Source organism: Salmo trutta, chromosome 28 (assembly GCF_901001165.1).
Source record: "Salmo trutta chromosome 28, fSalTru1.1, whole genome shotgun sequence".
Classification (NCBI taxonomy): domain Eukaryota; kingdom Metazoa; phylum Chordata; class Actinopteri; order Salmoniformes; family Salmonidae; genus Salmo; species Salmo trutta.
In genome coordinates, this window is record NC_042984.1 from 25,499,049 (window position 1) to 25,522,983 (window position 23,935).

The 23,935-nt window shown below is 43.3% G+C and overlaps 1 protein-coding gene across 3 annotated transcripts in view; it reads right to left on the reverse strand.

Moving 5' to 3' along the window:
* LOC115165862 (E3 ubiquitin-protein ligase MIB2) overlaps positions 1–23,935 on the reverse strand; it is a 100,739-nt gene that overhangs the window by 24,223 nt on the left and 52,581 nt on the right. For all 3 annotated transcript variants that reach the window (XM_029719305.1, XM_029719306.1, XM_029719304.1), the window contains exons 4-13: positions 16,122–16,228; positions 11,090–11,284; positions 9,926–10,068; positions 9,458–9,565; positions 9,205–9,309; positions 8,431–8,593; positions 7,501–7,634; positions 7,250–7,398; positions 6,672–6,828; positions 198–352 (exon numbers count right to left, since the gene is read on the reverse strand). In XM_029719305.1, the coding sequence (XP_029575165.1) occupies positions 198–352; positions 6,672–6,828; positions 7,250–7,398; positions 7,501–7,634; positions 8,431–8,593; positions 9,205–9,309; positions 9,458–9,565; positions 9,926–10,068; positions 11,090–11,284; positions 16,122–16,228 (1,416 nt within the window). The remainder of the gene's footprint in view (positions 1–197; positions 353–6,671; positions 6,829–7,249; positions 7,399–7,500; positions 7,635–8,430; positions 8,594–9,204; positions 9,310–9,457; positions 9,566–9,925; positions 10,069–11,089; positions 11,285–16,121; positions 16,229–23,935) is intronic.

Sequence of the window (23,935 nt, forward strand, 5' to 3'; positions counted from 1 at the left end):
TCTCCCCTAACCCAGATGACGCTGGGCCAATTGCGCGCTGCCCCATTGGTCTCCCGGTCACGGCCGGGTCTGGATCGAACCCGAGGCTGTAGTGACGCCTCACCAATGCGATGCAATGCCTTAGACAGGTACTCCACTTGGAAGCCCTACAATATGAAAATCTGGTTACCGCCCAACCCTAGTAGTGAACTACTCACAGCTTGTTGCCTTTGAGGGCTGCGTGGTGCAGCAGGTTGAAGCCGCGGTGGTTCTGCTGGGTGAAGTCTATGTTGGGCACCACAACCAGGATCTCAATGATGTTCCGGAAGTCTTTGGCGATGGCGTCATGCAGCGGTGTGTCTCCGTACGAGTCCTTGTAGGAGAGGAGGAGAAAGAAGTTAGCCAGGTAATAAATTATCTGTGGTCAGTTTATAGTTGTAGCCCCTAATAGAGAGGGTTAGCATTTGGGCAGGGAGAGCTGATCCTAAATCTGTGCTAACAGCTGTCCAAGAGGGATGTGAGACCTTGAGGCCTTCTATTTGATCGTAGTTCTACAGCAACGTTTTTATATCATGAATGAACTACAGGGTTGGGCGGTATCCAGATTTTCATACCGTTTCTATACCATACCGGGGAATAAGTTATTACCGGATGTGCACACATGGTGCGCTATTTTTGGGGGGAAGGGGGGACGCACAAAACAATTTAGGCATCCGGGATCCATGAGGGGATTGAATGTCTCTAGTCTGAGAACCAGTCTTTTTAGCTAACATTCCACTCCATGTCATTGCCAAAGAGACTGGCCTTTCGGCAATCTCAACGTTCAATATGCAGATGGATTTGCGGGAGTTGCTCATGGGTTGTTGGAAATAACAATATTTTCCATGACAACATGTGGTTCCTCGAATAGAATTAGAAACAAACATTTAACTGTTATCTAAAGGGGGTGAAAGGAACGTGTCTGTCAGCCCTGCCTTAAAAGACCAACATTTGTTAAAGGGGGCTTTTTTAACAATTTGTTAGGTTACAGCCTTATTCTAAAATTGATTCAATAGTTTTTTCCACCTCATCAATCTACACACAACAGCCCATAATGACAAAGCAAAAACAGGTTTTTAGAAATGTTGGCAATTTATAAAAAAATAACAAAACTGAAATATCACATTTTCATACAGTTGAAGTCCGAAGTTTACATACACCTTAGCCAAATACACTGCTCAAAAAAATAAAGGGAACACTTAAACAACACATCCTAGATCTGAATGAAAGAAATTCTTATTAAATACTTTTTTCTTTACATAGTTGAATGTGCTGACAACAAAATCACAAAAATAATCAATGGAAATCCAATTTATCAACCCATGGAGGTGTGGATTTGGAGTCACACTCAAAATTAAAGTGGAAAACCACACTACAGGCTGATCCAACTTTGATGTAATGTCCTTAAAACAAGTCAAAATGAGGATCAGTAGTGTGTGTGGCCTCCACGTGCCTGTATGACCTCCCTACAATGCCTGGGCATGCTCCTGATGAGGTGGCGGATGGTCTCCTGAGGGATCTCCTCCCAGACCTGGACTAAAGCATCCGCCAACTCTTGGACAGTCTGTGGTGCAACGTGGCGTTGGTGGATGGAGCGAGACATGATGTCCCAGATGTGCTCAATTGGATTCAGGTCTGGGGAACGGGCGGGCCAGTCCATAGCATCAATGCCTTCCTCTTGCAGGAACTGCTGACACACTCCAGCCACATGAGGTCTAGCATTGTCTTGCATTAGGAGGAACCCAGGGCCAACCGCACCAGCATATGGTCTCACAAGGGGTCTGAGGATCTCATCTCGGTACCTAATGGCAGTCAGGCTACCTCTGGCGAGCACATGGAGGGCTGTGCGGCCCCCCAAAGAAATGCCACCCCAAACCATGACTGACCCACCGCCAAACCGGTCATGCTGGAGGATGTTGCAGGCAGCAGAACGTTCTCCACGGCGTCTCCAGACTCTGTCACGTCTGTCACGTGCTCAATGTGAACCTGCTTTCATCTGTGAAGAGCACAGGGCGCCAGTGGCGAATTTGCCAATCTTGGTGTTCTCTGGCAAATGCCAAACGTCCTGCACGGTGTTGGGCTGTAAGCACAACCCCCACCTGTGGACGTCGGGCCCTCATACCACCCTCATGGAGTCTGTTTCTGACCGTTTGAGCAGACACATGCACATTTGTGGCCTGCTGGAGGTCATTTTGTAGGGCTCTTGCAGTGCTCCTCCTGCTCCTCCTTGCACAAAGGCGGAGGTAGCGGTCCTGCTGCTGGGTTGTTGCCCTCCTACGACCGCCTCCACATCTCCTGATGTACTGGCCTGTCTCCTGGTAGCGCCTCCATGCTCTGGACACTACGTTGACAGACACAGCAAACCTTCTTGCCACAGCTCGCATTGATGTGCCATCCTGGATGAGCTGCACTACCTGAGCCACTTGTGTGGGTTGTAGACTCCGTCTCATGCTACCACTAGAGTGAAAGCACCGCCAGCATTCAAAAGTGACCAAAACATCAGCCAGGAAGCATAGGAACTGAGAAGTGGTCTGTGGTCCCCACCTGCGGAACCATTCCTTTATTGGGGGTGTCTTGCTAATTGCCTATAATTTCCACCTGTTGTCTATTCCATTTGCACAACAGCAAGTGAAATGTATTGCCAATCAGTGTTGCTTCCTAAGTGGACAGTTTGATTTCACAGAAGTGTGATTGACTTGGAGTTACATTGTGTTGTTTAAGTGTTCCCTTAATTTTTTTGAGCAGTGCACATTTAAGATCAGTTTCACAATTCCTGACATTTAATCCTAGTAACAATTCCCTGTCTTAGGTCAGTTAGTATCACCACTTTATTTTAAGAACGTGAAATGTCAGAATAATAGTAGAGAGAATTATTTATTTCAGCTTTTATTTCTTTCATCACATTCCCAGTGGGTCAGAAGTTTACATACACTCAATTAGTATTTGGTAGCATTGCCTTTAAATTGGGTCAAATGTTTTGGGTTGCCTTCCACAAGCTTACCACAATAAGTTGGCTGAATTTTGGCCCATTCCTCCTGACAGAGCTGGTGTAACAGTCACGTTTGAAGGCCTCCTTGCTCGCACACACTTTTTCAGTTCTGCCCACAAAATGTCTATTTTCTATTTTGCCACAACTTTGGAAGTATGCTTGGGGTCAATGTCCATTTGGAAGACCCATTTGTGACCAAGCTTTAACTTCCTGACTGATGTCTTGAGATCTTTCGTCAATATATCTACATCATTTTCCTCCCTCATGATGCCATCTATTTTGTGAAGTGCACCAGTCTCTCCTGCAGCTAAGTACCCCCACAACATGATGCTGCCACCCCCCTGCTTCAAGGTTGGGATGGTGTTCTTTGGCTTGTAAGCCTCCCCCTCTTTCCTCCAAACATAACGATGGTCATTATGGACAAACAGTTCTATTTTTGTTTAATCCGAACAGAGGACATTTCTCCAAAAAGTACAATCTTTGTCTCCATGTGCAGTTGCAAAGCGTAGTCTGGCTTTTTTATGGTTGTTTTGGAGCAATGGCTTCTTCCTTGCTGAGCGGCCTTTCAGGTTATGTTGATATAGAGCTCGTTTTACTGTGGATATAGATACTTTTGTACCCGCTTCCTCCAGCATCTTCACAAGGTCCTTTGCTGTTGTTCTGGGATTGATTTGCACTTTTCGCACCAAAGTATGTTCATCTCTAGGGGACAGAATGTGTCTCCTTCCTGAGCGGTATGACAGCTGAGTGGTCCCATGGTGTTTATACTTGCGTACTATTGTTTGTACAGATGAATGTGGTACCTTCAGGCATTTGGAAATTGCTCCCAAGGATGAACCAGACTTATGGAGGTCTAAATTTAGCTGATTTCTTTTGATTTTCCAATGATGTCAAGCAAAGAGGCACTGAGTTTGAAGGTAGGCCTTGAAATATATCCACAGGTACACCTCCAATTGACTCAAATGATGTCAATTAGCCTATCAGAAGCTTCTAAAGCCATGACATCATTTTCTGGAATTTTCCAAGCTGTTTAAAGGCACAGTCAACTTAGTGTATGTAAACTTCTGACCCACTGGAATTGTGATACAGTGAATTATAAGTAAAATAATCTCTGTAAACAATTGTTGGAAAAATAACTTGTCATGCACAAAGTAGATGTCCTAACCGACTTGCCAGAACTATAGTTTGGTAACAAGACATTTGTGGAGTGGTTGAAAAACAAGTTTTAATGACTCCAACCTAAGTGTATGTAAACTTCCGACTTCAAGTGTAAATACATTTACAAAATAAAATATATGGGGTGATGGAAATTATGCAGACAATTACATTGATGGAAGCCACACTATCTGCAATATTAAAGCTGTTAGCGAGGGAAGTTGTTGTATTTTGAGGCTTAAAATCAAAGCATGTGTGGAATTGCAGTATGTATTTAGTTTGAGAATTTAGACGTGAGCTAGAAACTTTTGACAGGCTGGCTTCGGCTGCACAAACAAAAAACAGTTGCTTAGCAACCGGATAACAAAAAAAAAAGAGAGTTCCAATATTTGGATATCGTTGAAGATAGCTGTGAGGGTTATCGAATCAGGATCAACTCTGTTCACTTCGAGCTCATTAGTAGAGCTCGCCAGCTTGCAGTCCTAAAACCCGGAAATGATTTACCTCTGGTACGTTCAGCGATCCAAGTGGGGAAAATTTATGGGGAAAGAATAGGGTTTTGGGATAAATGCCGAAAATAAGTTTAGGCTTAGGAGATCTTAAACATTTTGATCTATGAGATAATATCATTCAGTTAACATGGCCTTTATTAATTATGTAGCCTTTGTGCTATTTTAATTTAAAAAATTATTCAAAATTCACAAAAAGTGACGTTGATGAAAATGATCTCACAGAACAAAACGTGTAAGATTTCCTAAGCCTGTGTTTACCACATACCTTATTTTTGGCATTTATCGAAAACCCCTACAAAAACGCCATTCATTTCCCCATAGGCTTTGTCCAACTAACCATGAGGTTAGTGCCTACAAAAAGACACCACTACTATCTCTATATGATACAATGTTCATATTTGAAGATGGCAGAAAGGCCAGTCTCTTTGGCAATGAAAAGGCGTTGGAAGGAATGGAATGTTAGCTGAAGAGACTGGCACTCAGGCTAGAATGTCTTTGCTGTAACCAAGAAGCTTGATCTTGATATCTAGCCACTTGGCTAGCAAGTTAGCAAACCAAATGCAAAGCTGGAGCCCTGAGCTGGATACAATTTATTTGATATATTTTAGATTTGTTATAGTTGTACTTAACGAATAAGTAGTGGAGTGGCATGCACCCCCGCAGCCCTCGGGTACCCCCACAAAAATAGATATACATTTTTGAAAATCTTTCCGTCGATATAAATGGTATATCGCCCAAGCCTACTTAGTACTCATGTATAGCAATGCTGCTCTTTTCTGTTACACTACAGCTCAGATACACACATTAACAAAAATAAAAAATATTATTTAAACTTTATTGAACTAGGCAAGTCAGTTAAGAACAAATTCTTATTTACAATGATGGCCTAGGAATAGTGGGTTAACTGCCTTGTTCAGGGACAGAATGACAGATTTTTACCTTGTCAGCTCAGGGATTCTGTCAGGCCCTGACCATAGAGAGCCCTTGGTTCTCTATGGTGTAGTAGGTCAGGGCGTGACTAGGGGGTGTTCTAGTTTATATTTTCTATGTTGGTGTTTTGTGTGGTTCCCAATTAGAGGCAGCTGGTAATCGTTGCCTCTAATTGGGGATCATATTTAGGTAGCCGTTTTTCCAACTGCGTTTGTGGGATATTGTTTTTGAGTGAGTGCATGTTGCACCTCAGTACTGCACGGTTGTTGTTTGTTTCTTGGTTTGTTTTAAGTTTCACTAAAAATAAGATGTGGAACTCCAATCACGCTGCGCCTTGGTCCGTCTCTCCACACGATCGTGACATTCGATCTAGCAACCTTTCGGTTACTGGCTCAACGCTCTAACCACTAGCCTACCTGCCGCCCCAACATACACACACAAACTTCAAGCAGCCTTTCCACTCCAGCTGAACACGCACATTGCTTGAGCAGAAAAATGAAATATCCCGAACAGTACCCAAAACCAGTTGTGAGGTGAATTGAGCTGCTTCGAGATGTGGCCGTTTGAGGAAAGCCCAACAAAGTTGGAGAGCCGTCTAAATGGCCTTAAAGAACTCAACAAATGAACACAAGACTCAGACTTTATGAAGAAATGATTCAGGCTTGGGGTGAATACGGGTGTGTCGACTTAAGATAGTAAGTTATTAGTCCCCCAAAGGGAACATTTTATTGCACTAGCCAATACATACAACATCAATAAATACACAGTAAAAACACAACAAATGACAGACACTAAAAGCAGCACATCAAAGAATATAAAAAACAAAGTGATAAAATGCTTCATAAGAGAAGGATCTGCGGAAACATTCTGTTTTGTTCCTAGTTAAAATAAATATGTCTGCCATTGCAGTCTATGCTGTTTAGTTTCTTGAGACTTGTGAGTGTGTGTTTGCATGTACGGGCGGTGAGCATGACAGAAGAAAGCATGAACCAAAGTATTTAATTAAAATAAGGAATATGATGGCATTTCTGACGCAGATAATGTAGTTCTTATTAGTGGGTACTGACCTGTAGGTTGATGTCGGCTGAGTGTTCCGACAGCACGCGCACCACATCGGTGAAGCCCTTGTTGACGGCTATGTGCAGCGCTGTGCACATGGAGTTGTTCAGCAGGTTCACGTTGGCCCCTTTGCTCAGCAATAGCCGTGCAATCTCCGCCTGGTTCCTGCACACACACAATGAGCAACAAAATGTATAGGCCTAACCACAATCATTTTCCTATCTATTTAGGGTACTCATTTAAATATCCATTACTCAATACATTTTCATATATTTGTTGTGTTGTTTTAATTGACTCATTCTGATAACAAATGTATGTTTTTAATCACTTATTTTAGGGGAAGGGGCATGGTGCGGGATTATGGACAACAGTAATGCCCCTGTGTGATTGACTATTTGTGTGTGTAGTGATTTTCACCCCAAATCCAATTAAATCCAGAGACCAACCCCCCCCCCCCCCCCCCCCCCAACTTGTTCTCTAACAATGTGAATACAGGGTACTTAAGACTGGCAACCTTGTGTGTGTGTGTGTGTGTGTGTGTGTGTGTGTGTGTGTGTGTGTGTGTGTGTGTGTGTATTCCTCTCACCCGAAGGCCGTGTAGTGCAGGGCGGTGTCTCCGTCCTCGTCCTTCACTTCAATGGAGCTGTTGGCTTGCAGCAGAGCCAGGACCACCTCCATGTGGCCCTGGTGGGCTGCCACCTGCAGCGCCGTCTTGCCCTGGTTCTTTATATCCACCTGGAGAGATGTCACACACACAATCACATTAAGAGATGTCTCACACACAATCACATTAAGAGATGACAGACATACAGTCTGCGGTGGCGGGAGTGAACACACCTTGTCAGGGTATTTCTGCACAAGCTCTCGGACTTTGTTGGCACTGCCATGCGCCGCCTCGATGACCAGCCGGCTGGGGTTGTCCTGATCTGTAGACTGAGACAGCAGCTTCTCCAGGACTGAAATGACTGTGTCTGGAGAGAGAGATTAAGAGGGGGGGACACAATCGTCATTGAAGGGGAAAAGGGAGAGTGAAAAAAGATAATGTGGATGAATAAAGAGCAAGGGAAGGAGAAAGAAGAAAAATAGAAGAGACATGTTAGTGATAGATTCCAGAGCATGGAGAACATGCATAGTTGGTGCTGCGCTACCCTTCAGGCCCCTCTAAACTCAGAGAGCATACACAGTTACCAAGACTCTTTGTTAAGTCAAGTCAAAGCACAACCATTGGAATGAGTCAAAATGTCCCTGTGCACCCTAACCCAGCACTACGAGCCTCTCGTATCCACTCTCTTCCACCATGATGTATATGACAGACACAGAAAAAGGGGTGATTGAGCCAGAGTACCCAAGACTAGTAGAGCCACACAGACACGAGGCGCAGTAGAGGCACATATGCTGATGAGGACTCTGGAGCTTGCCTCCAACATGAAGGGGCATGAAAGAGAGAAAAAACAGACATTTCAGAGACACGCAAATTACGCGCAAATGAAACCCATTCGTCATGTATGTGGAGACAGTGACCAGGTGAAACAGAAATATGAAGGGCCGTATATGCAACAGATAGCCACTGTCACAGCCCTTGGTCAGTAGTGCATGCATAGCTTGCAGCAAGAGTGCTGGAAGAAGAGGGAGGGGTGGAGGGGGTCCATAGGGAATTCAGGGAAAGTGATAAGGAAATGGAAGGACAGATAAAAAGCAAAGCTCGTTGGATGACTGTTAGATAAGAGGCCCCCTTCCTCCTGTTTGCGAGGTCTCAGTAGTCCTTACTTCCGGATACGTTGGGGTTCTCGGCCGTCATGAGGTTGGCGTCCACCTCCACGGATTGGGCCGAGAGACATGCCGGGTTAAAGGTCCACGTCTGGCCGTTGAAGGCCACGCGCAGGTCCCCGTCGGCGTACACCTTCAGCACCTTGCCCACCTGCCCCAGGGCCTGATGGGAAAGGAGGGGGTGTAGAAAACAAAAGGATGAAGACGGGTGGGGGGCAGAGGAGAGAGAGGGAGATAAGGAAGGAGGGTGAAAAGACAGTGATACTGACAGTGTTAAGACACCAGATAGGTAGGTAGGTCTATGGACTACCTACCATTACACTTTAAAACTTCCTGTTCCATTACACTTTAAAACTTCCTCTCGTTGTCTCCTTTCCACCATGACCAATAGGACAAGATATTAGGTATAAACACCCATCACAAGCCATGAAGGAGAGGAAGTGTTTCAGAGAACCTCCATCAAACCATGACTGTCATCTTTCCATCTCAAATGCACTCTTTTTAGATACCAATGACACTGGGAAATTCTCAGGGCTTTTATTTCGCAGAAGCCATAAGCTTGTTTACCAGTAGTCCCGAGGCATAAAGGGCATTGCCTCTAATGCAGAGGGCTGACTGCCAGCTGAGGCTTCGCACAATGGCATGACAGGAAGTTTGTGCCAGGCTAAGGAAACCTAGAAGGGAGGTTAGTGCCAGGCTAAGGAAAGTTAGTGTTAGGACACAGGAAGTGAACTCCAGGGTATGGGAAGTTAGCCTCAGGCTATGTCAACATACGGGTGTCATGCTGTCTGTCCATTCTCCATGGCCAGCCTGAAGCCTCTTAACGCTGTCTATGTCTTCCAGCACTCGCACCAGCTCGCCCACACCAAATGTGTTCACCTACGGCAAGAAAGGGGAAGACAGCAAATTGTTAGTGATGTGATTCTATGCTAATCTGTCAGCATTAGCATCACATCGCTAACAAACGCTAACTTATAAGACCATGCTGTGAGCCTGTATTCATTTCCCACTGGTAGAAGTAGACTACCTTGGTTAGGGCCCCTGGGTGGAAGGTCCAGCGGATGTTGTTGCTGTACTGGACTCGGACATCTCCCCGGTCAGTGATTCTGTGTACCGTCCCGATTCTGCAGGTGTACTGTAAACACACAAATTTGCAGTCGCAGACTGTGGCCGGCTTTGACCTTATCATTTCGCTGGCTCCATTGATTTGAACATAAAAGGTGCTTGTTGGTTTTGCTCTATTGCACACCAGAGACCATTCACGCCGACGACATTACATAAAGCTGGGTTCAAAGTTTCAAAATGGGGAAACGGTACTCAGAATTTGAAGTAATATTTGTCTAACATGGCACATGCAGTACATGCAGTGCAATGACAATGTGGTAAACGCTTCAAAGTAGTTCTACAACTGGAGAAAGCTTGGAATGAGGTCAGACTCTTGATAAAATTCTGTCAGAGAAATTCCATTTGACTTGGAGGGAGTTTAGTTTAGTACCTCTGCCATTTTGGGGTTCCACCCTCCGTGGCCCTCCTGCATTTGTCTGAGGATGTCCACCTCCAGGAGACATTTCACCTTGTCCCCCTGGTTGAAGGTGTGGCCTTCTGCACTCTCCTGCCTCTGCAGTTCTGCGTGCTCACCTGTGTACGCACGAACCATAGATAAACACACAAACGCACATAGGAATATACGACAAAAATAGGCCAACTCTACACTGAGTGCCTTCATATTGATATACACGGAGTATAAAAAACATTAAGAACACTTGCTCTTTCTGACCAGGTGAAAGCTATGATCCCTTATTGATTATTGATTGTTAAATCCACTTCAAATCAGTGTAGATGAAGGGGCGGAGACCGGTTAAAGAAGGATTTTTAAGCCCTGAGGTAATTGGGCATTGATGTATGTGTGCCATTCAGAGGGTGAATGTGCATGGTAGTAGGTGCCAGGCGCAACAGTGTGTCAAGAACTGCAATGCTGCTGGGTTTTACACGCTCAACAGTTTCCTGTGTATAACAAGAAAGGTCCACTACGCAAAGGACATCCAGCCAACTTAACACAACTGTGGGAAGCAACGGAGTCAACACGGGCCAGCATCCCTGGGGAACGCTTTCGACACCTTAGAGTCCATGTCCAGACAAATTAAGGCTGTTCTGAAAGCCAAAGGGGGGGGGGGTTGCAACTCAGTTATTAGGAAGGTGTTACTAATGTTTGATTTACTCAGTGTATAGCAGGGGTGTCAAACATGCCCAGATGAATTGTTGGGGGGGGGGGGGGGGGGGAGACAGTCTGAATCGACATTGAAATAACTAAAACCTAATCGAAACAGTGTACAAATTATAATGGACCTACATTTATAAATCTCTTTACTCTGTCCAGCTTGCTAACAGTCATCCAAACTAAATCTAGAAAGTCAAGAGTATTCAAAATTCCAAAAGCGATGGATAGACAATTTTTAGCAAATTTTGACAGCAAGGAAATAATACATTTTAAGTGCGGCCCTCCTGACCTCAGGGAAGACCGCAGGTAGCCCGTGGGGCAAAATGAGTTTGACACCCTTGATCTATAAGGATACATATACTATTTTCTAGAATTACAAAAACAAGCATGTCTCCTTAACAACAGGTAGAAACTTATGTCTACACCCCCCCAGTTTCATACCGAGCTTTGGTAGGTGGTCTTTGTAGTAGAAGCCTCCCTGGACGTCAGACAAGTATTTGAGGTCTACCTTGCCCTTGTGACCCATTCGGTAGACGTTGGTGGTACCATTGGACCAGGTGACACTGGCCACACTGCGACCGGACTCTGTGTCCCAGCCACGGATGTCCACCACCTTCCCAACCTTACCCTCTCCTCCTGCACACGCACACAAACACAGTGTAGAAGTGTGGGAGGAGAGAAAGAGTGAGGAGAGCAAGATTTAAAAAATTGGCTTATTGGGGAAATATTTGGAATGATGAGAAGAGAAATAGTTAGCGTGAATATATGAAACACAATCATTTGATTTTGTGTCGTTTGATTCCGTGCACAGGCCACTTCAAAAGACACAATTTTTAAACAGAAAATGGTGCCCATCAATGTTTCACATCCAAATGTTGAACCCATTTCTGGGAACACAGCACACAGACCATACTCTGCTAAAGGAATCTTGTCAATTCTAGACTTAGCTAATTCAACACATCACATACTGAAAACAAGAAACAACAAGTGAAGATCGTGACTCCAAATTGGTGCTCTGGATGCGGAGAAAGGCTCAAAGACCAATCAGATAGTGCCTTCAGGAAGTATTCACAATACTCAACTTTTTCCACACCTGAATTGAAAATTGATTGAGATTCTTTGTCACTGGCCTACACACAATACCCCATAATGTCAAAGTGGAATCATGTTTTTCGAATGTCTTACAAATGTATTAAAAATGAAAAGCTGAAATGTCTTGAGTCAATAAGTATTCAACCCCTTTCTTATGGCAAGCCTAAATAAGTTCAGGAGTAAAAATGTGCTTAACAGGTAACATAATACGTTTCATGGACTAACTGTGCAATAGTGTTTAACCTCTTAAAATGTAATGGCAAAATGTAGATTTCTGCTTAAATAGACATACCCAAAAGTAAATGCTATTCATGTGTAATTACATGACTGACATGCAAAAACTTGGTATATTTGGAAAGAAGATATCTGGGAGATTATGAGGAAATTATCAGGAGACAGGAGTTACGTAGTTCAGAATAAACAAGATCAAGCACACACAAAATCATTGTTTTAAAAAAAAAAAAGTATTTTGAAAGTCATCTTTCATTGAAAAGCTATAAGTGAATTACTGATGCCCAAAGCTGGAAACACAATAAATGGCTTCCACAACATGTGAACAATATCAGAAAAAAATGGGATTGATAGACCTAACAACTAGAAATGGGCAGATGTTTTAGTAAGTGGTGTCAGGTGTGGTCACGGGACGCTTCCAAGTGTCCCTAAACCTCTCCAAAGTGGTATTTGTCCGTAAATTAGATAATTCCAATGCTATTACATATTTGCAATCCCCAAATGCTATTTGTTCAGTATAAAAACACAATTTCTACCAACCTCTCTCAAACATTGTGGTGGTGTCGGGGGACATACAGGGGATATCCAAGTGTTTTTTTCAACCTCTCCAAATTACCTGAAAGTTTAGCCTAGGCATATCCAATGTATTGGTCCCAAATACAAATTAACTGTTTACAAAAACAATATAAAAGCTACATAAAAAAAGGTCTTATCAAACACAAACTTGGTTACACACGTGTCCTTCACTAAAAAACGTGCAAAAATAGAAATAAGCTGAACTATTTACAAAACGGCATTCGTGTTACATCCCAGGTGTAGATGACTAGATTTCACTTTCACCATAGCTTGCTCATGTCGTGATAGTCTTTGAAGCAGTCCCTCTCTGCCAGGAAACAAAAAGAAAACTAGCATTTTGGACAGAAGATCTGGTATTTCCCCCTTTCTTCCCCCCTGTGTTTTGTGCAATGCTTGCGGTTCTTCCTTTTGTCTTTTGGCATGTATGTTGGATAGTGGCACTCACCTTGAGTGGGGGCGGCAGCGTAGCCTAGTGGGGCGGCAGAGTAGCCTAGTGGTTAGAGCGTTGGACTAGTAACCGAAAGGTTGCAGGATAGAATCCCCGAGCTGACAAGGTACAAATCTGTCGTTCTGCTCCTGCACAAGGCAGTTAACCCACTAGGCCGTCATTGAAAATAAGAATTTGTTCTTAACTGACTTGCCTAGTTAAATAAAGGTAAAAAAATAAATAATAATAATAATAAAAAATGGTTCTGAGATTGCTTTGGGCCCCAAATTCAGCCATTTCCAACACCAGCTGCTCTCAGAAAGCCAACTGGGTGAGAGGGGTTTGACCTTTTGCTGTCCATCTGCTTGTGGAGAATGAAAGCATTTACTGGAGCAATGTCCACAAAGCATTAAAAAAAGTCTCATACCTATCATAGCCTATCAGACCATCAGATAGGTCGACACCCCCCATGCTGGCATTGTAGTCCTTCACAGAAACATCATTCCCTTTTCACCCTCCTTGAGACATGGTTGTTACTGAATGCCTTATGCTGTGTGGTGAGCAAGGTTACTTCCCTAGTGAAAAAGTAGCTTGTTAGTCCTTATCCAACGTATGGTCCCCCTCTCCACTGTCTTTGTCATGTCGTTTACCTTGGTCTTGGGGAAACCAATTATGTTAGGACGAATGGTGCCACAAGCACTTTCTTTTTCAAGCGGTCTATGAAAAGTGGATGTAGAACCATCACACGGGGTCATTGACATAGCAGCGGGGGGTGAAGACCTTGACCGGCGGGGGTGCTTGCTGGGGAGGGGTGGCTCTCAAACGTCATCATCATATTGATGAAAGACACACAGAATTACAGCTGACTAAATTTACAAAACGTCATTACTGTAAAGTAAAAACACCAAGCCTAAACTTTCTGTACAGTGACTCACATAGGTGTGAAACACGCACACATGCAAACAGAAACACCTTCGAGACAAAGGCACAGGTGAGAACCACAAATAAACAATGGCCATGAGAGTTTAGTGGCCTCTCTAAAGTTACAAGGATGAAACTTAGAACAGCAAACATTGGAATTATATAACATTGAAATTACTTGTCACATAGGCCTATGTAAACTAAATCCAAAGCACAAAAAGCAGACAACTTGTAAAAAAATGAAATACATATAGTAAATTAGCTATATAAAGTCATGAAAATAATTGACTTACAAATCTAAAAGTGGATCCAGTCCTTTGAGAAAACAATCTTTGTCAGCCGAGTCGAAATCCTTGTTGTCCAAATGGCTCCCCTGATCCGAGACCAACCAGCATTTTATTCAAATCTTCTATGTCGGTATACTTATTCATAGCTGCCTTCTTTTTAACTTCCTGTTCGATATTCTTAGTTTTTAAATCCAAAACAACACGTTACTGAGTACCACTCTCCATATTTTCAAGCATAGTGGAGTCTGCATTATGTTATGGGTATGCTTGTAATCATTAAAGACTAGGGAGTTTTTCAGGTAAAAAAAAAAAGAAACGTAATGGAGCAGAGTGGCCGAGTTACAGTTTTGACTTAAATATACTTGAAAATCTTCGTCTAGCAACGATCAACAAGCAATTTGACAGAGCTTGAAGAATTTTGAAAATAATAATGGTAAACTGTTGCACAATTCTTGTGTGGAAAGCTCTTAGAGACACCCACAAAGACTCACTTTTGTAATCACTGCAAAAGGTGATTTTACAAAGTATAAACTCAGGGGTGTGAATACTTATGTAAATTAGATTTTTGTATTTAATGGTCTATACATTTCCTAACATTTCTAAAAACACGTTTTCACTTTGTCATTATGGGGTATTGTGTGTAGGTGGCTGGGGGAAAAAAGCTTTTTCATCGATTTTGAATTCAGGCTGTAACAACAAAATGTGGAATAAGTCAAGGTGTTTGAATACTTTCTGAAGGCACTGTAATCTGAACAGACAGTGAACATTGGCCATCTTTGAACAAGGTTTGGCCAATCATCCATTTGATTCTCGCTAGAAGTGAAAAAAAATCTAATAAACAGAACACAAAACAAAGCATACTTACAGGCTGGGGCTAGCACCACTCACATTCTTAGACTACTGTAACCAAACACGAGTGAAAGTACAATAAAATACATTGATTTACTAACCACCACGATACGTTTCTACTTTACTACTTACTGACAGTCTTCAAGTTCAAATGTCATCAAATACTACGTTCAGTTTCCACCACAAAGCGAGAGCCTGGCATTGTATAGTTTAGGTTATGCAGGTTACATCAAGGATTACAAAATCATCAAGGATTACACAGCCTGCCAGGTAACAACAGGATAGGACTCATGGAAAGTGACAGGCTCTCTGCTGACCATGCCAAGAATGTCCCTATGCACTTACCACACTCTGATTAAAGACTGATGATGACTGACTTAGACCCCAGGGGTTAACTTTCAAAGACACCAAAAGGACATTTTGACTCATTCGCCAGTGCTTTAGCACAGAAAAGACACAATGCCATTCCCGGGTTCTGACCCCACATGAGGTAATAGAAAGAGCTAATGATAGATTTTGCCATCCCTAAAGGCAATGATATTTAATGGTTTTGAAATGGAAAGAAACAGGGGCAATCATCAAACTTCCCACAGATGGAGATTCTGCAAATAGTTACATTCGTATTTGTATGGCAAATCTGTTTCTTCACTAATGATTTGCCATTGAGAGCCAAATTATCTTGACTCTTGAAAACCACATCCCAAAACATTAAATAACCCCAAAGACCATTTTGTCCTGTCCGGAGTTGCAGCACATGCTATAATTAGAATTCATGTGACTTCTTTGTATATTCCGCTACACTAGAGGGGAAACGGTACGAAAGGGAAAATAAAACTTGCTCATATGAACACAGCTCTTTAAGAAACATCTGTTAAACACACTCAATGAGATACTTGTGGGTTGGGGGAAAATCCTGAAGCACTAAGCAAAAACACACCAGTTCAAACTGTCACATTGTAGGTAATAAGATTCCATCGTCTCTAAGGTTATGGGGTCACGGTGAAACAGATTGAAAATCAACGCTGCCACACTGGTAAACAAAAGTCCCTGGTCGGTATGGATGGATTGTTCTGCTCACTCCCTCACTCACCGTCTTGGTTTCCCCAGTCCCAGTCGGGTCCGCGTACCACTTTCACCCCCTGGAATATTCCTTTGAGGATGATCCGTGGGAGATTCTGCCTCGGGGCCAAGCACACTCTGTGAAAGGCAAAAAGTACAAACCACATTCTCCATAAAGCACTATGGCAGGAAAACAGCATTATGACTTGTTATACAACAGAGTGTATGCAGAATGTTCTGTCCAAATGACATTGTCCAATTTTGGAACCGAAAACCACTGACCGACAGATTGTTCCAAATGCATCGCTTATCGGCCACCAGAATAACACAAGCTAAAACCCTCTAAAACGTATAGCTTTCTCGAATACGTAAGCCAACCGTCTGGCCTACATTAAATTCCACTAAGTCCCACAGGCAAACAGGCCACATTTAACGCTCTCTGGCTTAAAGACACACTACAGTAGGTCACACACACTAGCCAGAAAGTTAAAGGGCCATAAGATACAACAACGTTCGGGCTATGTTACTGAGAACACTTGAATCAGTAAGGGTGGTGGGGAGACAAAGGAGGTTTTATGTGGTGGGTCCTTGCCAAGGGGAGATGGCGTACATGTGCTCGATTGCTCGTCTAAATTAAAGAAAGGTCTTTGTTTTTGACGGGTCGTTCAGCATCGCTGAGGGCTGAGAGGCGTCATAAACTGAAAACTCATGCTGCGAAACCATTAACCTCTCAACAGAGGACATCAATCTCATGTCAACAACACAACCAAGCAGAATATGGTTGCCAAAAACCGGAACTTGTTTGACAGGTTCAGGCAGGCAGGCAGTTACATCAAATTCTTTAGAAATCAGAAGGGGGGGGGGGGTGTCTAGGAGAAGACATACCTTATGGTAAAGATTTGGTCAGATCTCAAAGGGGCAAAGGAACTGCCTATTCCCATACTTTCTCAGCAAGGTCAGCATCCAGGTTTCATTCTGCCATGCAGCTTGGCGAGAGACAGGCGACTTGAATCCACTATAATCAAAGTAAAACAACCATCTACTGGGCAGTCTTCCTCTTGGATAAAGAGAGGCTTTGCTACTCCTACGCGTTGCTCCCCATTCGGCTGCACAGGGGCGTCATAGTCAATCAACGCAAACGGGTACATTTACGAAGCTAGTCATGGTTATCTTCCGAACGCATCGGGTCAACTTGTGAGGCACTGGGGCCCTATAGAAAAAGAAGCCTGTGGCACCTTTGCTTCTTGGTGGCTTACTGCAGACTGACAGTAAATCCCAGTGTGGGCCGTATGGCCGGAGTTGGGACAGTGGGGAGGTGAGGTGGCGTGTCTAAAAGCAGAGCTTTGAGGCCTAATCCCAAGACAGCAGGGCAATCAGGAAGCAGGCTGTCAGAGAGCACAGCTAAGAATGTGTGTGTTCCAAGAATACACCCGCATCACCAAGGAGACACAACATATGGCCCTTGACATGATAATCCACCCCCGTAAATAAAAATCATACATCTGTTAATTTGGTGAAAGCCGATGTTCTATCAGTGGGTAAAATATGTTTTTTTCACCACGATTCAACTTCTAACTGGTCAGTCTGTGAAATCAGGAAATCGTGTAGGAACTTATACCTACAGTGCCTTCGGAAAGTATTCAGACCCCTTGACTTTTTTCACATTGTTACGTGATTACATTTTTCTCCTCCAAAGAGTTCAATCTTGGTTTCATCAGAACAGAGAATCTTGTTTCTCATGTTCTGAGAGTCTTTGGGTGCCTTTTGGCAAACTCCAAGCGGGCTGTCATGTGCCTTTTACAGAGAAGTGGCTTCTGTCTGGCCACTCTACCATAAAGGCCTGATTGATGTGGTGCTGCAGAGATGGTTGTCCTTTTGGAAGGCTATCCCATCTCTACAGAGGAACTGTGACAGACTGACCAATCTTGGTAAACTCCCTGACCAAGGTCCTTCTTCCCGATTGCTCAGTTTGGCCGGGGGGCTAGCTCTCGGAAGAGTCTTGATGGTTCCAAACTTCTTCCACTTAAGAATGATGGAGGCCACCGTGTTCTTGGGGACTTTCAATGCTGCAGAAATGTTTTGGTACCCTTCCCCTGACTGTGCCGACACAATCCTGTCTCGGAGCTCTACGGACAATTCTTTTGACCTCATGGCTTGATTTTTGCTCTGACATGCACTGTCAACTGTGGGACCTTATATAGACAAGTTTGTGCCTTTCCAAATCATGTCCAATCAATTGAATTTACCACAGTTGGACTCCAGTCAAGTTGTAGAAACATCAAGGATGATCAAATGGAAACAGGATGCATCTGAGCTCAATTTCGAGTCTCATAGCAAATGGTCTGAATATTTCTGTAAATAAAGGCATCTGTTTTTTATTTTAATATATTTGCAAAAATGTATAAAAACCTATTTTCGCTTTGTCATTGTGGAGTAGTGTGTGGATTTCTGAGGAATTGTTTTTATTTAATCAATTTTAGAATAAGGCTGTAACGTAACAAAATCTGGAAAAAGTCAAGGGGTCTGAATACTTTCCGAAGGCACTCTATAAGGTCCTGAACAAGCATTTCACTACATCTGCTAACCATGTGTATGTGACCAATAAAACTTGATTTGAACAATTAAGATAGGGGATAACGCAATATCACATTAAAACAATTACCTGCACTCCAGATCACCTAATCGGCCAATGAGCATACTTGTCTAGAACACATCCAATCCATTTATATCGTCATGACGAAGTATATATTGCCCTCAGATGTGCTCAATCTAAACAGTGTACCAAATTATTCAACTCGGTTTTTCCTTCAAGTACAATCAGCCAATGCGCCCTGTGTGTCTGTGGAAATGGGATGTTGTTGCCATGGTAACATTTGCATTTTGCACGCAGACAGACGAACTGCAGGCATGTTCAACATGGTGAGATTGTAGACTCCTAAATTAATAGCGCAGTTTGCTTAGGTGATTTTACAGCTAGCTAGCTACTTCACATGCTTACTTTTGTATTATTGTATGTAGCTACTAGCCAGTCAGCCAGAGAGAGCATTGCATTGTGGGTTTTGTAGTCGACTTGAGCTGCAACAGATTGACACAACAATTTTCACATTGCTATCAAGCTGGTTATAACGAGAAAAAAAATGCAACATTTGTTTCAAAAAAAATATTGCTTTCACATAGTGTTATTTGAAACCCTAAACCATAGGAATTTGTGTTTTTCCCCTCAGGAGACTGAAAAGATTTGGCATGGGTCCTCATGGGTCCTCAGATCCTCAAAAGGTTTGAAAGCTGCACCATCAAGAGCATCCTGACGGGTTGCATCGCTGCCTGAAGGCACTTCAGAGGGTAGTGCATGCGGCCCAGTACATCACCAGGGCCAAGCTTCCTGCCATCCAGGACCTTGATACAAGGCGGTGTCAGAGGAAGGCCCTGAAAATTGTCAAAGACTCCAGCCACCCTAGTCATAGACTGATCTCTCTGCTACCACACAGCAAGCACTACCGGAGCATCAAGTCTAGGTCCAAGAGGCTTCTAAACAGCTTCTATCCACAAGCCATAAGACTCCTGAACAGCTAATCAAATGGCTACCCAGACTATTTGCATTGCCTGAATTAAACAATGCTGGTTTATACTGCAGGACTTCCTGAGTTGGTAGATTAGGATGGATGATGTTAATGGGCTGCTATCACCAATACGGTTCGGCCAGATTATAAACACCACTTTATGGGATTTATGGGTCCAGATACCACTGGACAAAATATGTAAGGGGGGGGGGGGGGGGGGGGGGGGGGGGGGGGGGGGGGGAAACACTATCCAAAACAGATTTAGTAGAGATTAAATGTCTAATCCTGCCTGACCAACTGTCTCTCTGCCCACATCAGCCAGAAAAGGGTTAGGGACCTGTTGACCATAATGTGACATTTTGGAATGTGCTTAAAACCGCTTGTTACACCAAATGCCAACTCCTGACCATTACCCATGTCAAAATCGCTCATGATTTGATTACATTGCCTGGAAGGGGAGAGAGACAAACTAATAGCAGCATTGTCTTCTCTTCACTTGCAGTTGAAACTCAAAGATTGAAAAACAACCTAGTTTATGAACAATCTAAATGGCCAAGAAATAAATCAACACCTGTTGATGACACACTACGCCCCCAAAGTGAGCTAGACTACCGAAGGGAACTCGTACAATGCTCGCAATAGCACAAGCTAAAGGAAAATGCTTATTTCCAGTGTGTGAGTGAGTGTGATCCCAAATTCTGATCAGTATAGCCCCTCATTGTGCTTCTTGTGTATCCCCACCAGTTGCTGTCGGAGGACACCGACTCTACGCCGAAAACTTCAGAACTCAATAAACTCAGATACCTGTGTCAACACCTGCTACCAACTAGCTAGCTACAGTTGCTAGGTTGCAATGGAGCCCGCGTCACCTGGAATTACTAACGAACGGGCTGTAGAAGGGCTTTAGAAGCTGTGTTTATTACGCTCTTGTCCGGGACAATATTGACAATCCGGAGTTCCAATGCAGCAATTGTTTGCTAGAGGACGATTACAGGAATGAGGTGGCTATGATTAGCAAACAAAGCTCAATTCTGCGTGAATTTATGGGGAAAACGCAAATTGTAACTCTTAACTCATATGGCTGGACGCCGCTCGGGCCTGATGGATGTTTCCCAGCCTCGTCATCTATACCTATCCGAATGGCCTGTGCTACCTGGAACTTGCCTGCCAAGGAAATCGTCTCCATCTGCTTCTTCTTCTCCATCCTGTAGTGAAGTAGATGGAGAACAGCAAGAAAAGTGTTCCAATCAGTGCTGGTCCAATGTCACAAGTAGTGGAAATCAAAAGGTAGCGGCATGATGCTAAGCGGACGGAAGTGACTGCGAGAGGTTTGGAGCAGATTAACATAAGGAATAGCTTTGCTGCATTGGTGACTGATCTTCCTGCGCCTTCATCGCTGGGATTGCTTGTGTCTGTGACGGCGGTGCTGACTCCAACTACGCTGACTCCAGCAGTGGCTTCGTTGTCGAGTTCGGCTCCTTTCCCTCTCTCTGGATCTGATGGGGCATGGCCTGCTGTGGGCATGGCTGATGGGGCATGGCCTGCTGTGGGCATGGCCTGCTGTGAACTATCACCGGGAGCAGAGGGTATACGCTATCCTGCTTCTCGTGGGCCCGAGAAAGACTCAAAGAATTGTGACGGGTGGGAATGGCCGGATTTCGCCATTCCCTTCTCCAGCCGTTGTATAGGGCAGTTCACTGGTGAGAAATGTCCCTGGAGCAGCAAAAACTTGCTGCAATCCAGGAGCACAGGACATCAATCAGCTGCTCCCAACATTTTAAACCAGCATCAGGAAATTGAGTCTATTATAGTTAATGTGGGATTTAATGACATTATGAAGGGCAGCTCAGAAGAGCTGAAGATGGATTTTAAAGAACTGATTTGGTCACAACTTGACACCAACAAACATCCCATACTTCAGCAGACTTTTAGCCCTCCATAACTGGCTACGAGGCTATTGGAGCTGTGTGGGTGTCAACATTTATTGACAATTTTGATACCTTCTGGAAACAAAGCTTACATTACAAGGAGGATGGGATCCACCCAAATCATTTGGGTTCCTGGATCCTTTCACAGCCTTATATGGCTGCGTTGAGACAATTGCTTATCAATGACCCAAGCCCAGCTCATTTAATCCCTACCGTTGGGTCACTGAGTAGTCATAATGCTTGAGAAAATGTACATTATCCCAGGGGAGTTGGAAGACAATGTAAGTAACCTAATGCATGTCCCTCTTACTGCCCCGAATGCCTCTGCTGATCCCACAACTATTATATGCAGTAATCATATGCCTATGAACCAGATTTATAATGTTAGCACTGAGGCAGTGTGCTCTAGTAGGAAGTCCACTGTGTGCAGCTCACCCTGCACTAACATAAATAACATGAGCATGTCCACCTCTGCTAAACTTCACAGTAAAGCAATAAAAACAATCAAGCATCCCATAAAAGTGCTAAAAATAGCCCATGTTAACATATGTAGCTTAAGAAACAAGGTTAATGAAATCAATAATTTGCTAGTAACAGATGACGTTCATATTCTGATCATCTCTGAAACTCACTTAGATAATACCTTTGATGATACAGTGGTAGCAATACATAAGATCTACAGAAAATACAGAAATGCCAAAGGTGGAGGTGTGGACATTTATATTCAGAACCACATTTCTGTAAAGCTTACTGTTGAAGTAATATGGCTATATGTTAATCTGTCTCACCTTAAACCCATTCTGGTGGGATGCTGCTACTGTGGTTCCTCCTTTAAAAGTTGCGTCATACTGCGGCACACCCTACATGCTGCTGCAGCATTCTGTGGCACATCATTTAATTCTCAGCCATTTCTTCTGTTACTGCAAGTTATTGCTAGTTTGACCACCAGAGGGCATCTTTGAGAAGCATGATAGTATTCTGTATTGGCATTACCAGAGAATTACTTTTTTTTTTGTAATAACATAGTATATTGGATTGATTAACAAATTTCGCTTAATTAATTTGATTAATATTATGGTGTTTCCATTCAAAGAAAAATTGTCAGTTTGTAAATTCATGAAACATTAATTTTTTTACAACGTTATTTTCTAATAAAAACGAGTTAACTGCATCCGCTGTGGAGCCCCGTTTCATAATATGACCATATTTCTGAGTTGCTTGCCGTCATTTTGAAGTAATCGTGAAAAAACAGGCCTTATTTCAGTGCATTTTTCACCCTGCCAGCTCCTATAGTTCTATTGAGCACCGTGGCACCAACTCGCCTTCTGAACGTTCTATTCCCAGCTTATTGTTCAACAATGCCTGCTTCGCTATTGTTGGCAATGAGACCTGCTCACGTTGTTTTGTTCACGCTAGTGTTCCAGTTTAGCCAACTTTCTTAAGCTGCTATTCAGCCTTGGGTGAATTTTGACTCGTTCTATTGTCCAGCCTATAGATAGCCAGAGCGAATTTACGAAAGCACCCGAATGTCCATTGGAGAAAGCACAATGACTAAGCCATTTAGCTAAGCTAAGAATGACGAGAATAATCAAGTCAATAAACGTTGGGTAGTTAGATAACCTATAGTTAATATATTGGCAAGTTTGATGTATAACTACTAACGTTAGGTAGCTAGCTAACATAGCATATCATTACAGCAGTATGTACCAGTATGTGGTTCATAAGGACAGCGTAGCTAACAAATTGTCAGCCAACATAACATGTAAGGTAACTTCTTTGAAGTCATTACATTGAGTAGCAAGCTACCCCTTGGTCGTTAGGGCAAATCCGGTCTGTGATCTGAGGGGGGGTTTTCACACCTAGCTCGGCTATTATTCTATTCTTTAGTAAAGATTGAATAGTCTATTGTTCAGCTATTATCCCTCCTCCCCAACTTGCAACAAATTGCTGTTCCCATCTCATTCCTTTCCCTCTTCCACGCATCATCATTCTGCTCATGAGTGGCTCGCTTGTGGGCGTGCTGGCAGGATATGGCAGCATCTTCGGTTGTGCATCAAGAATTCTGCATACAGTAGCACGTTTGTATGAAGGTGGGGTTATTCACAGGCAAACTGTTATATGATATGAAGGTACATTTGTGTCTTTTTGTCGAGAGCAAAACCTTTATTTTCAATCAAAAATAGTTGTTCTGAAAGCAACTTTTTTCCGACAACGGATGTCAAAGCGGACACCTACGAAGATGGCATCTCAGGTAAGCAGCACTGGGCTGTATTGACGTATCCTAAAAATGACATCTGCTGCTTTAGAGTGAATAGTCAAATCTCAGTTACTGTTTTCATATCTATAAAAAATAAGCT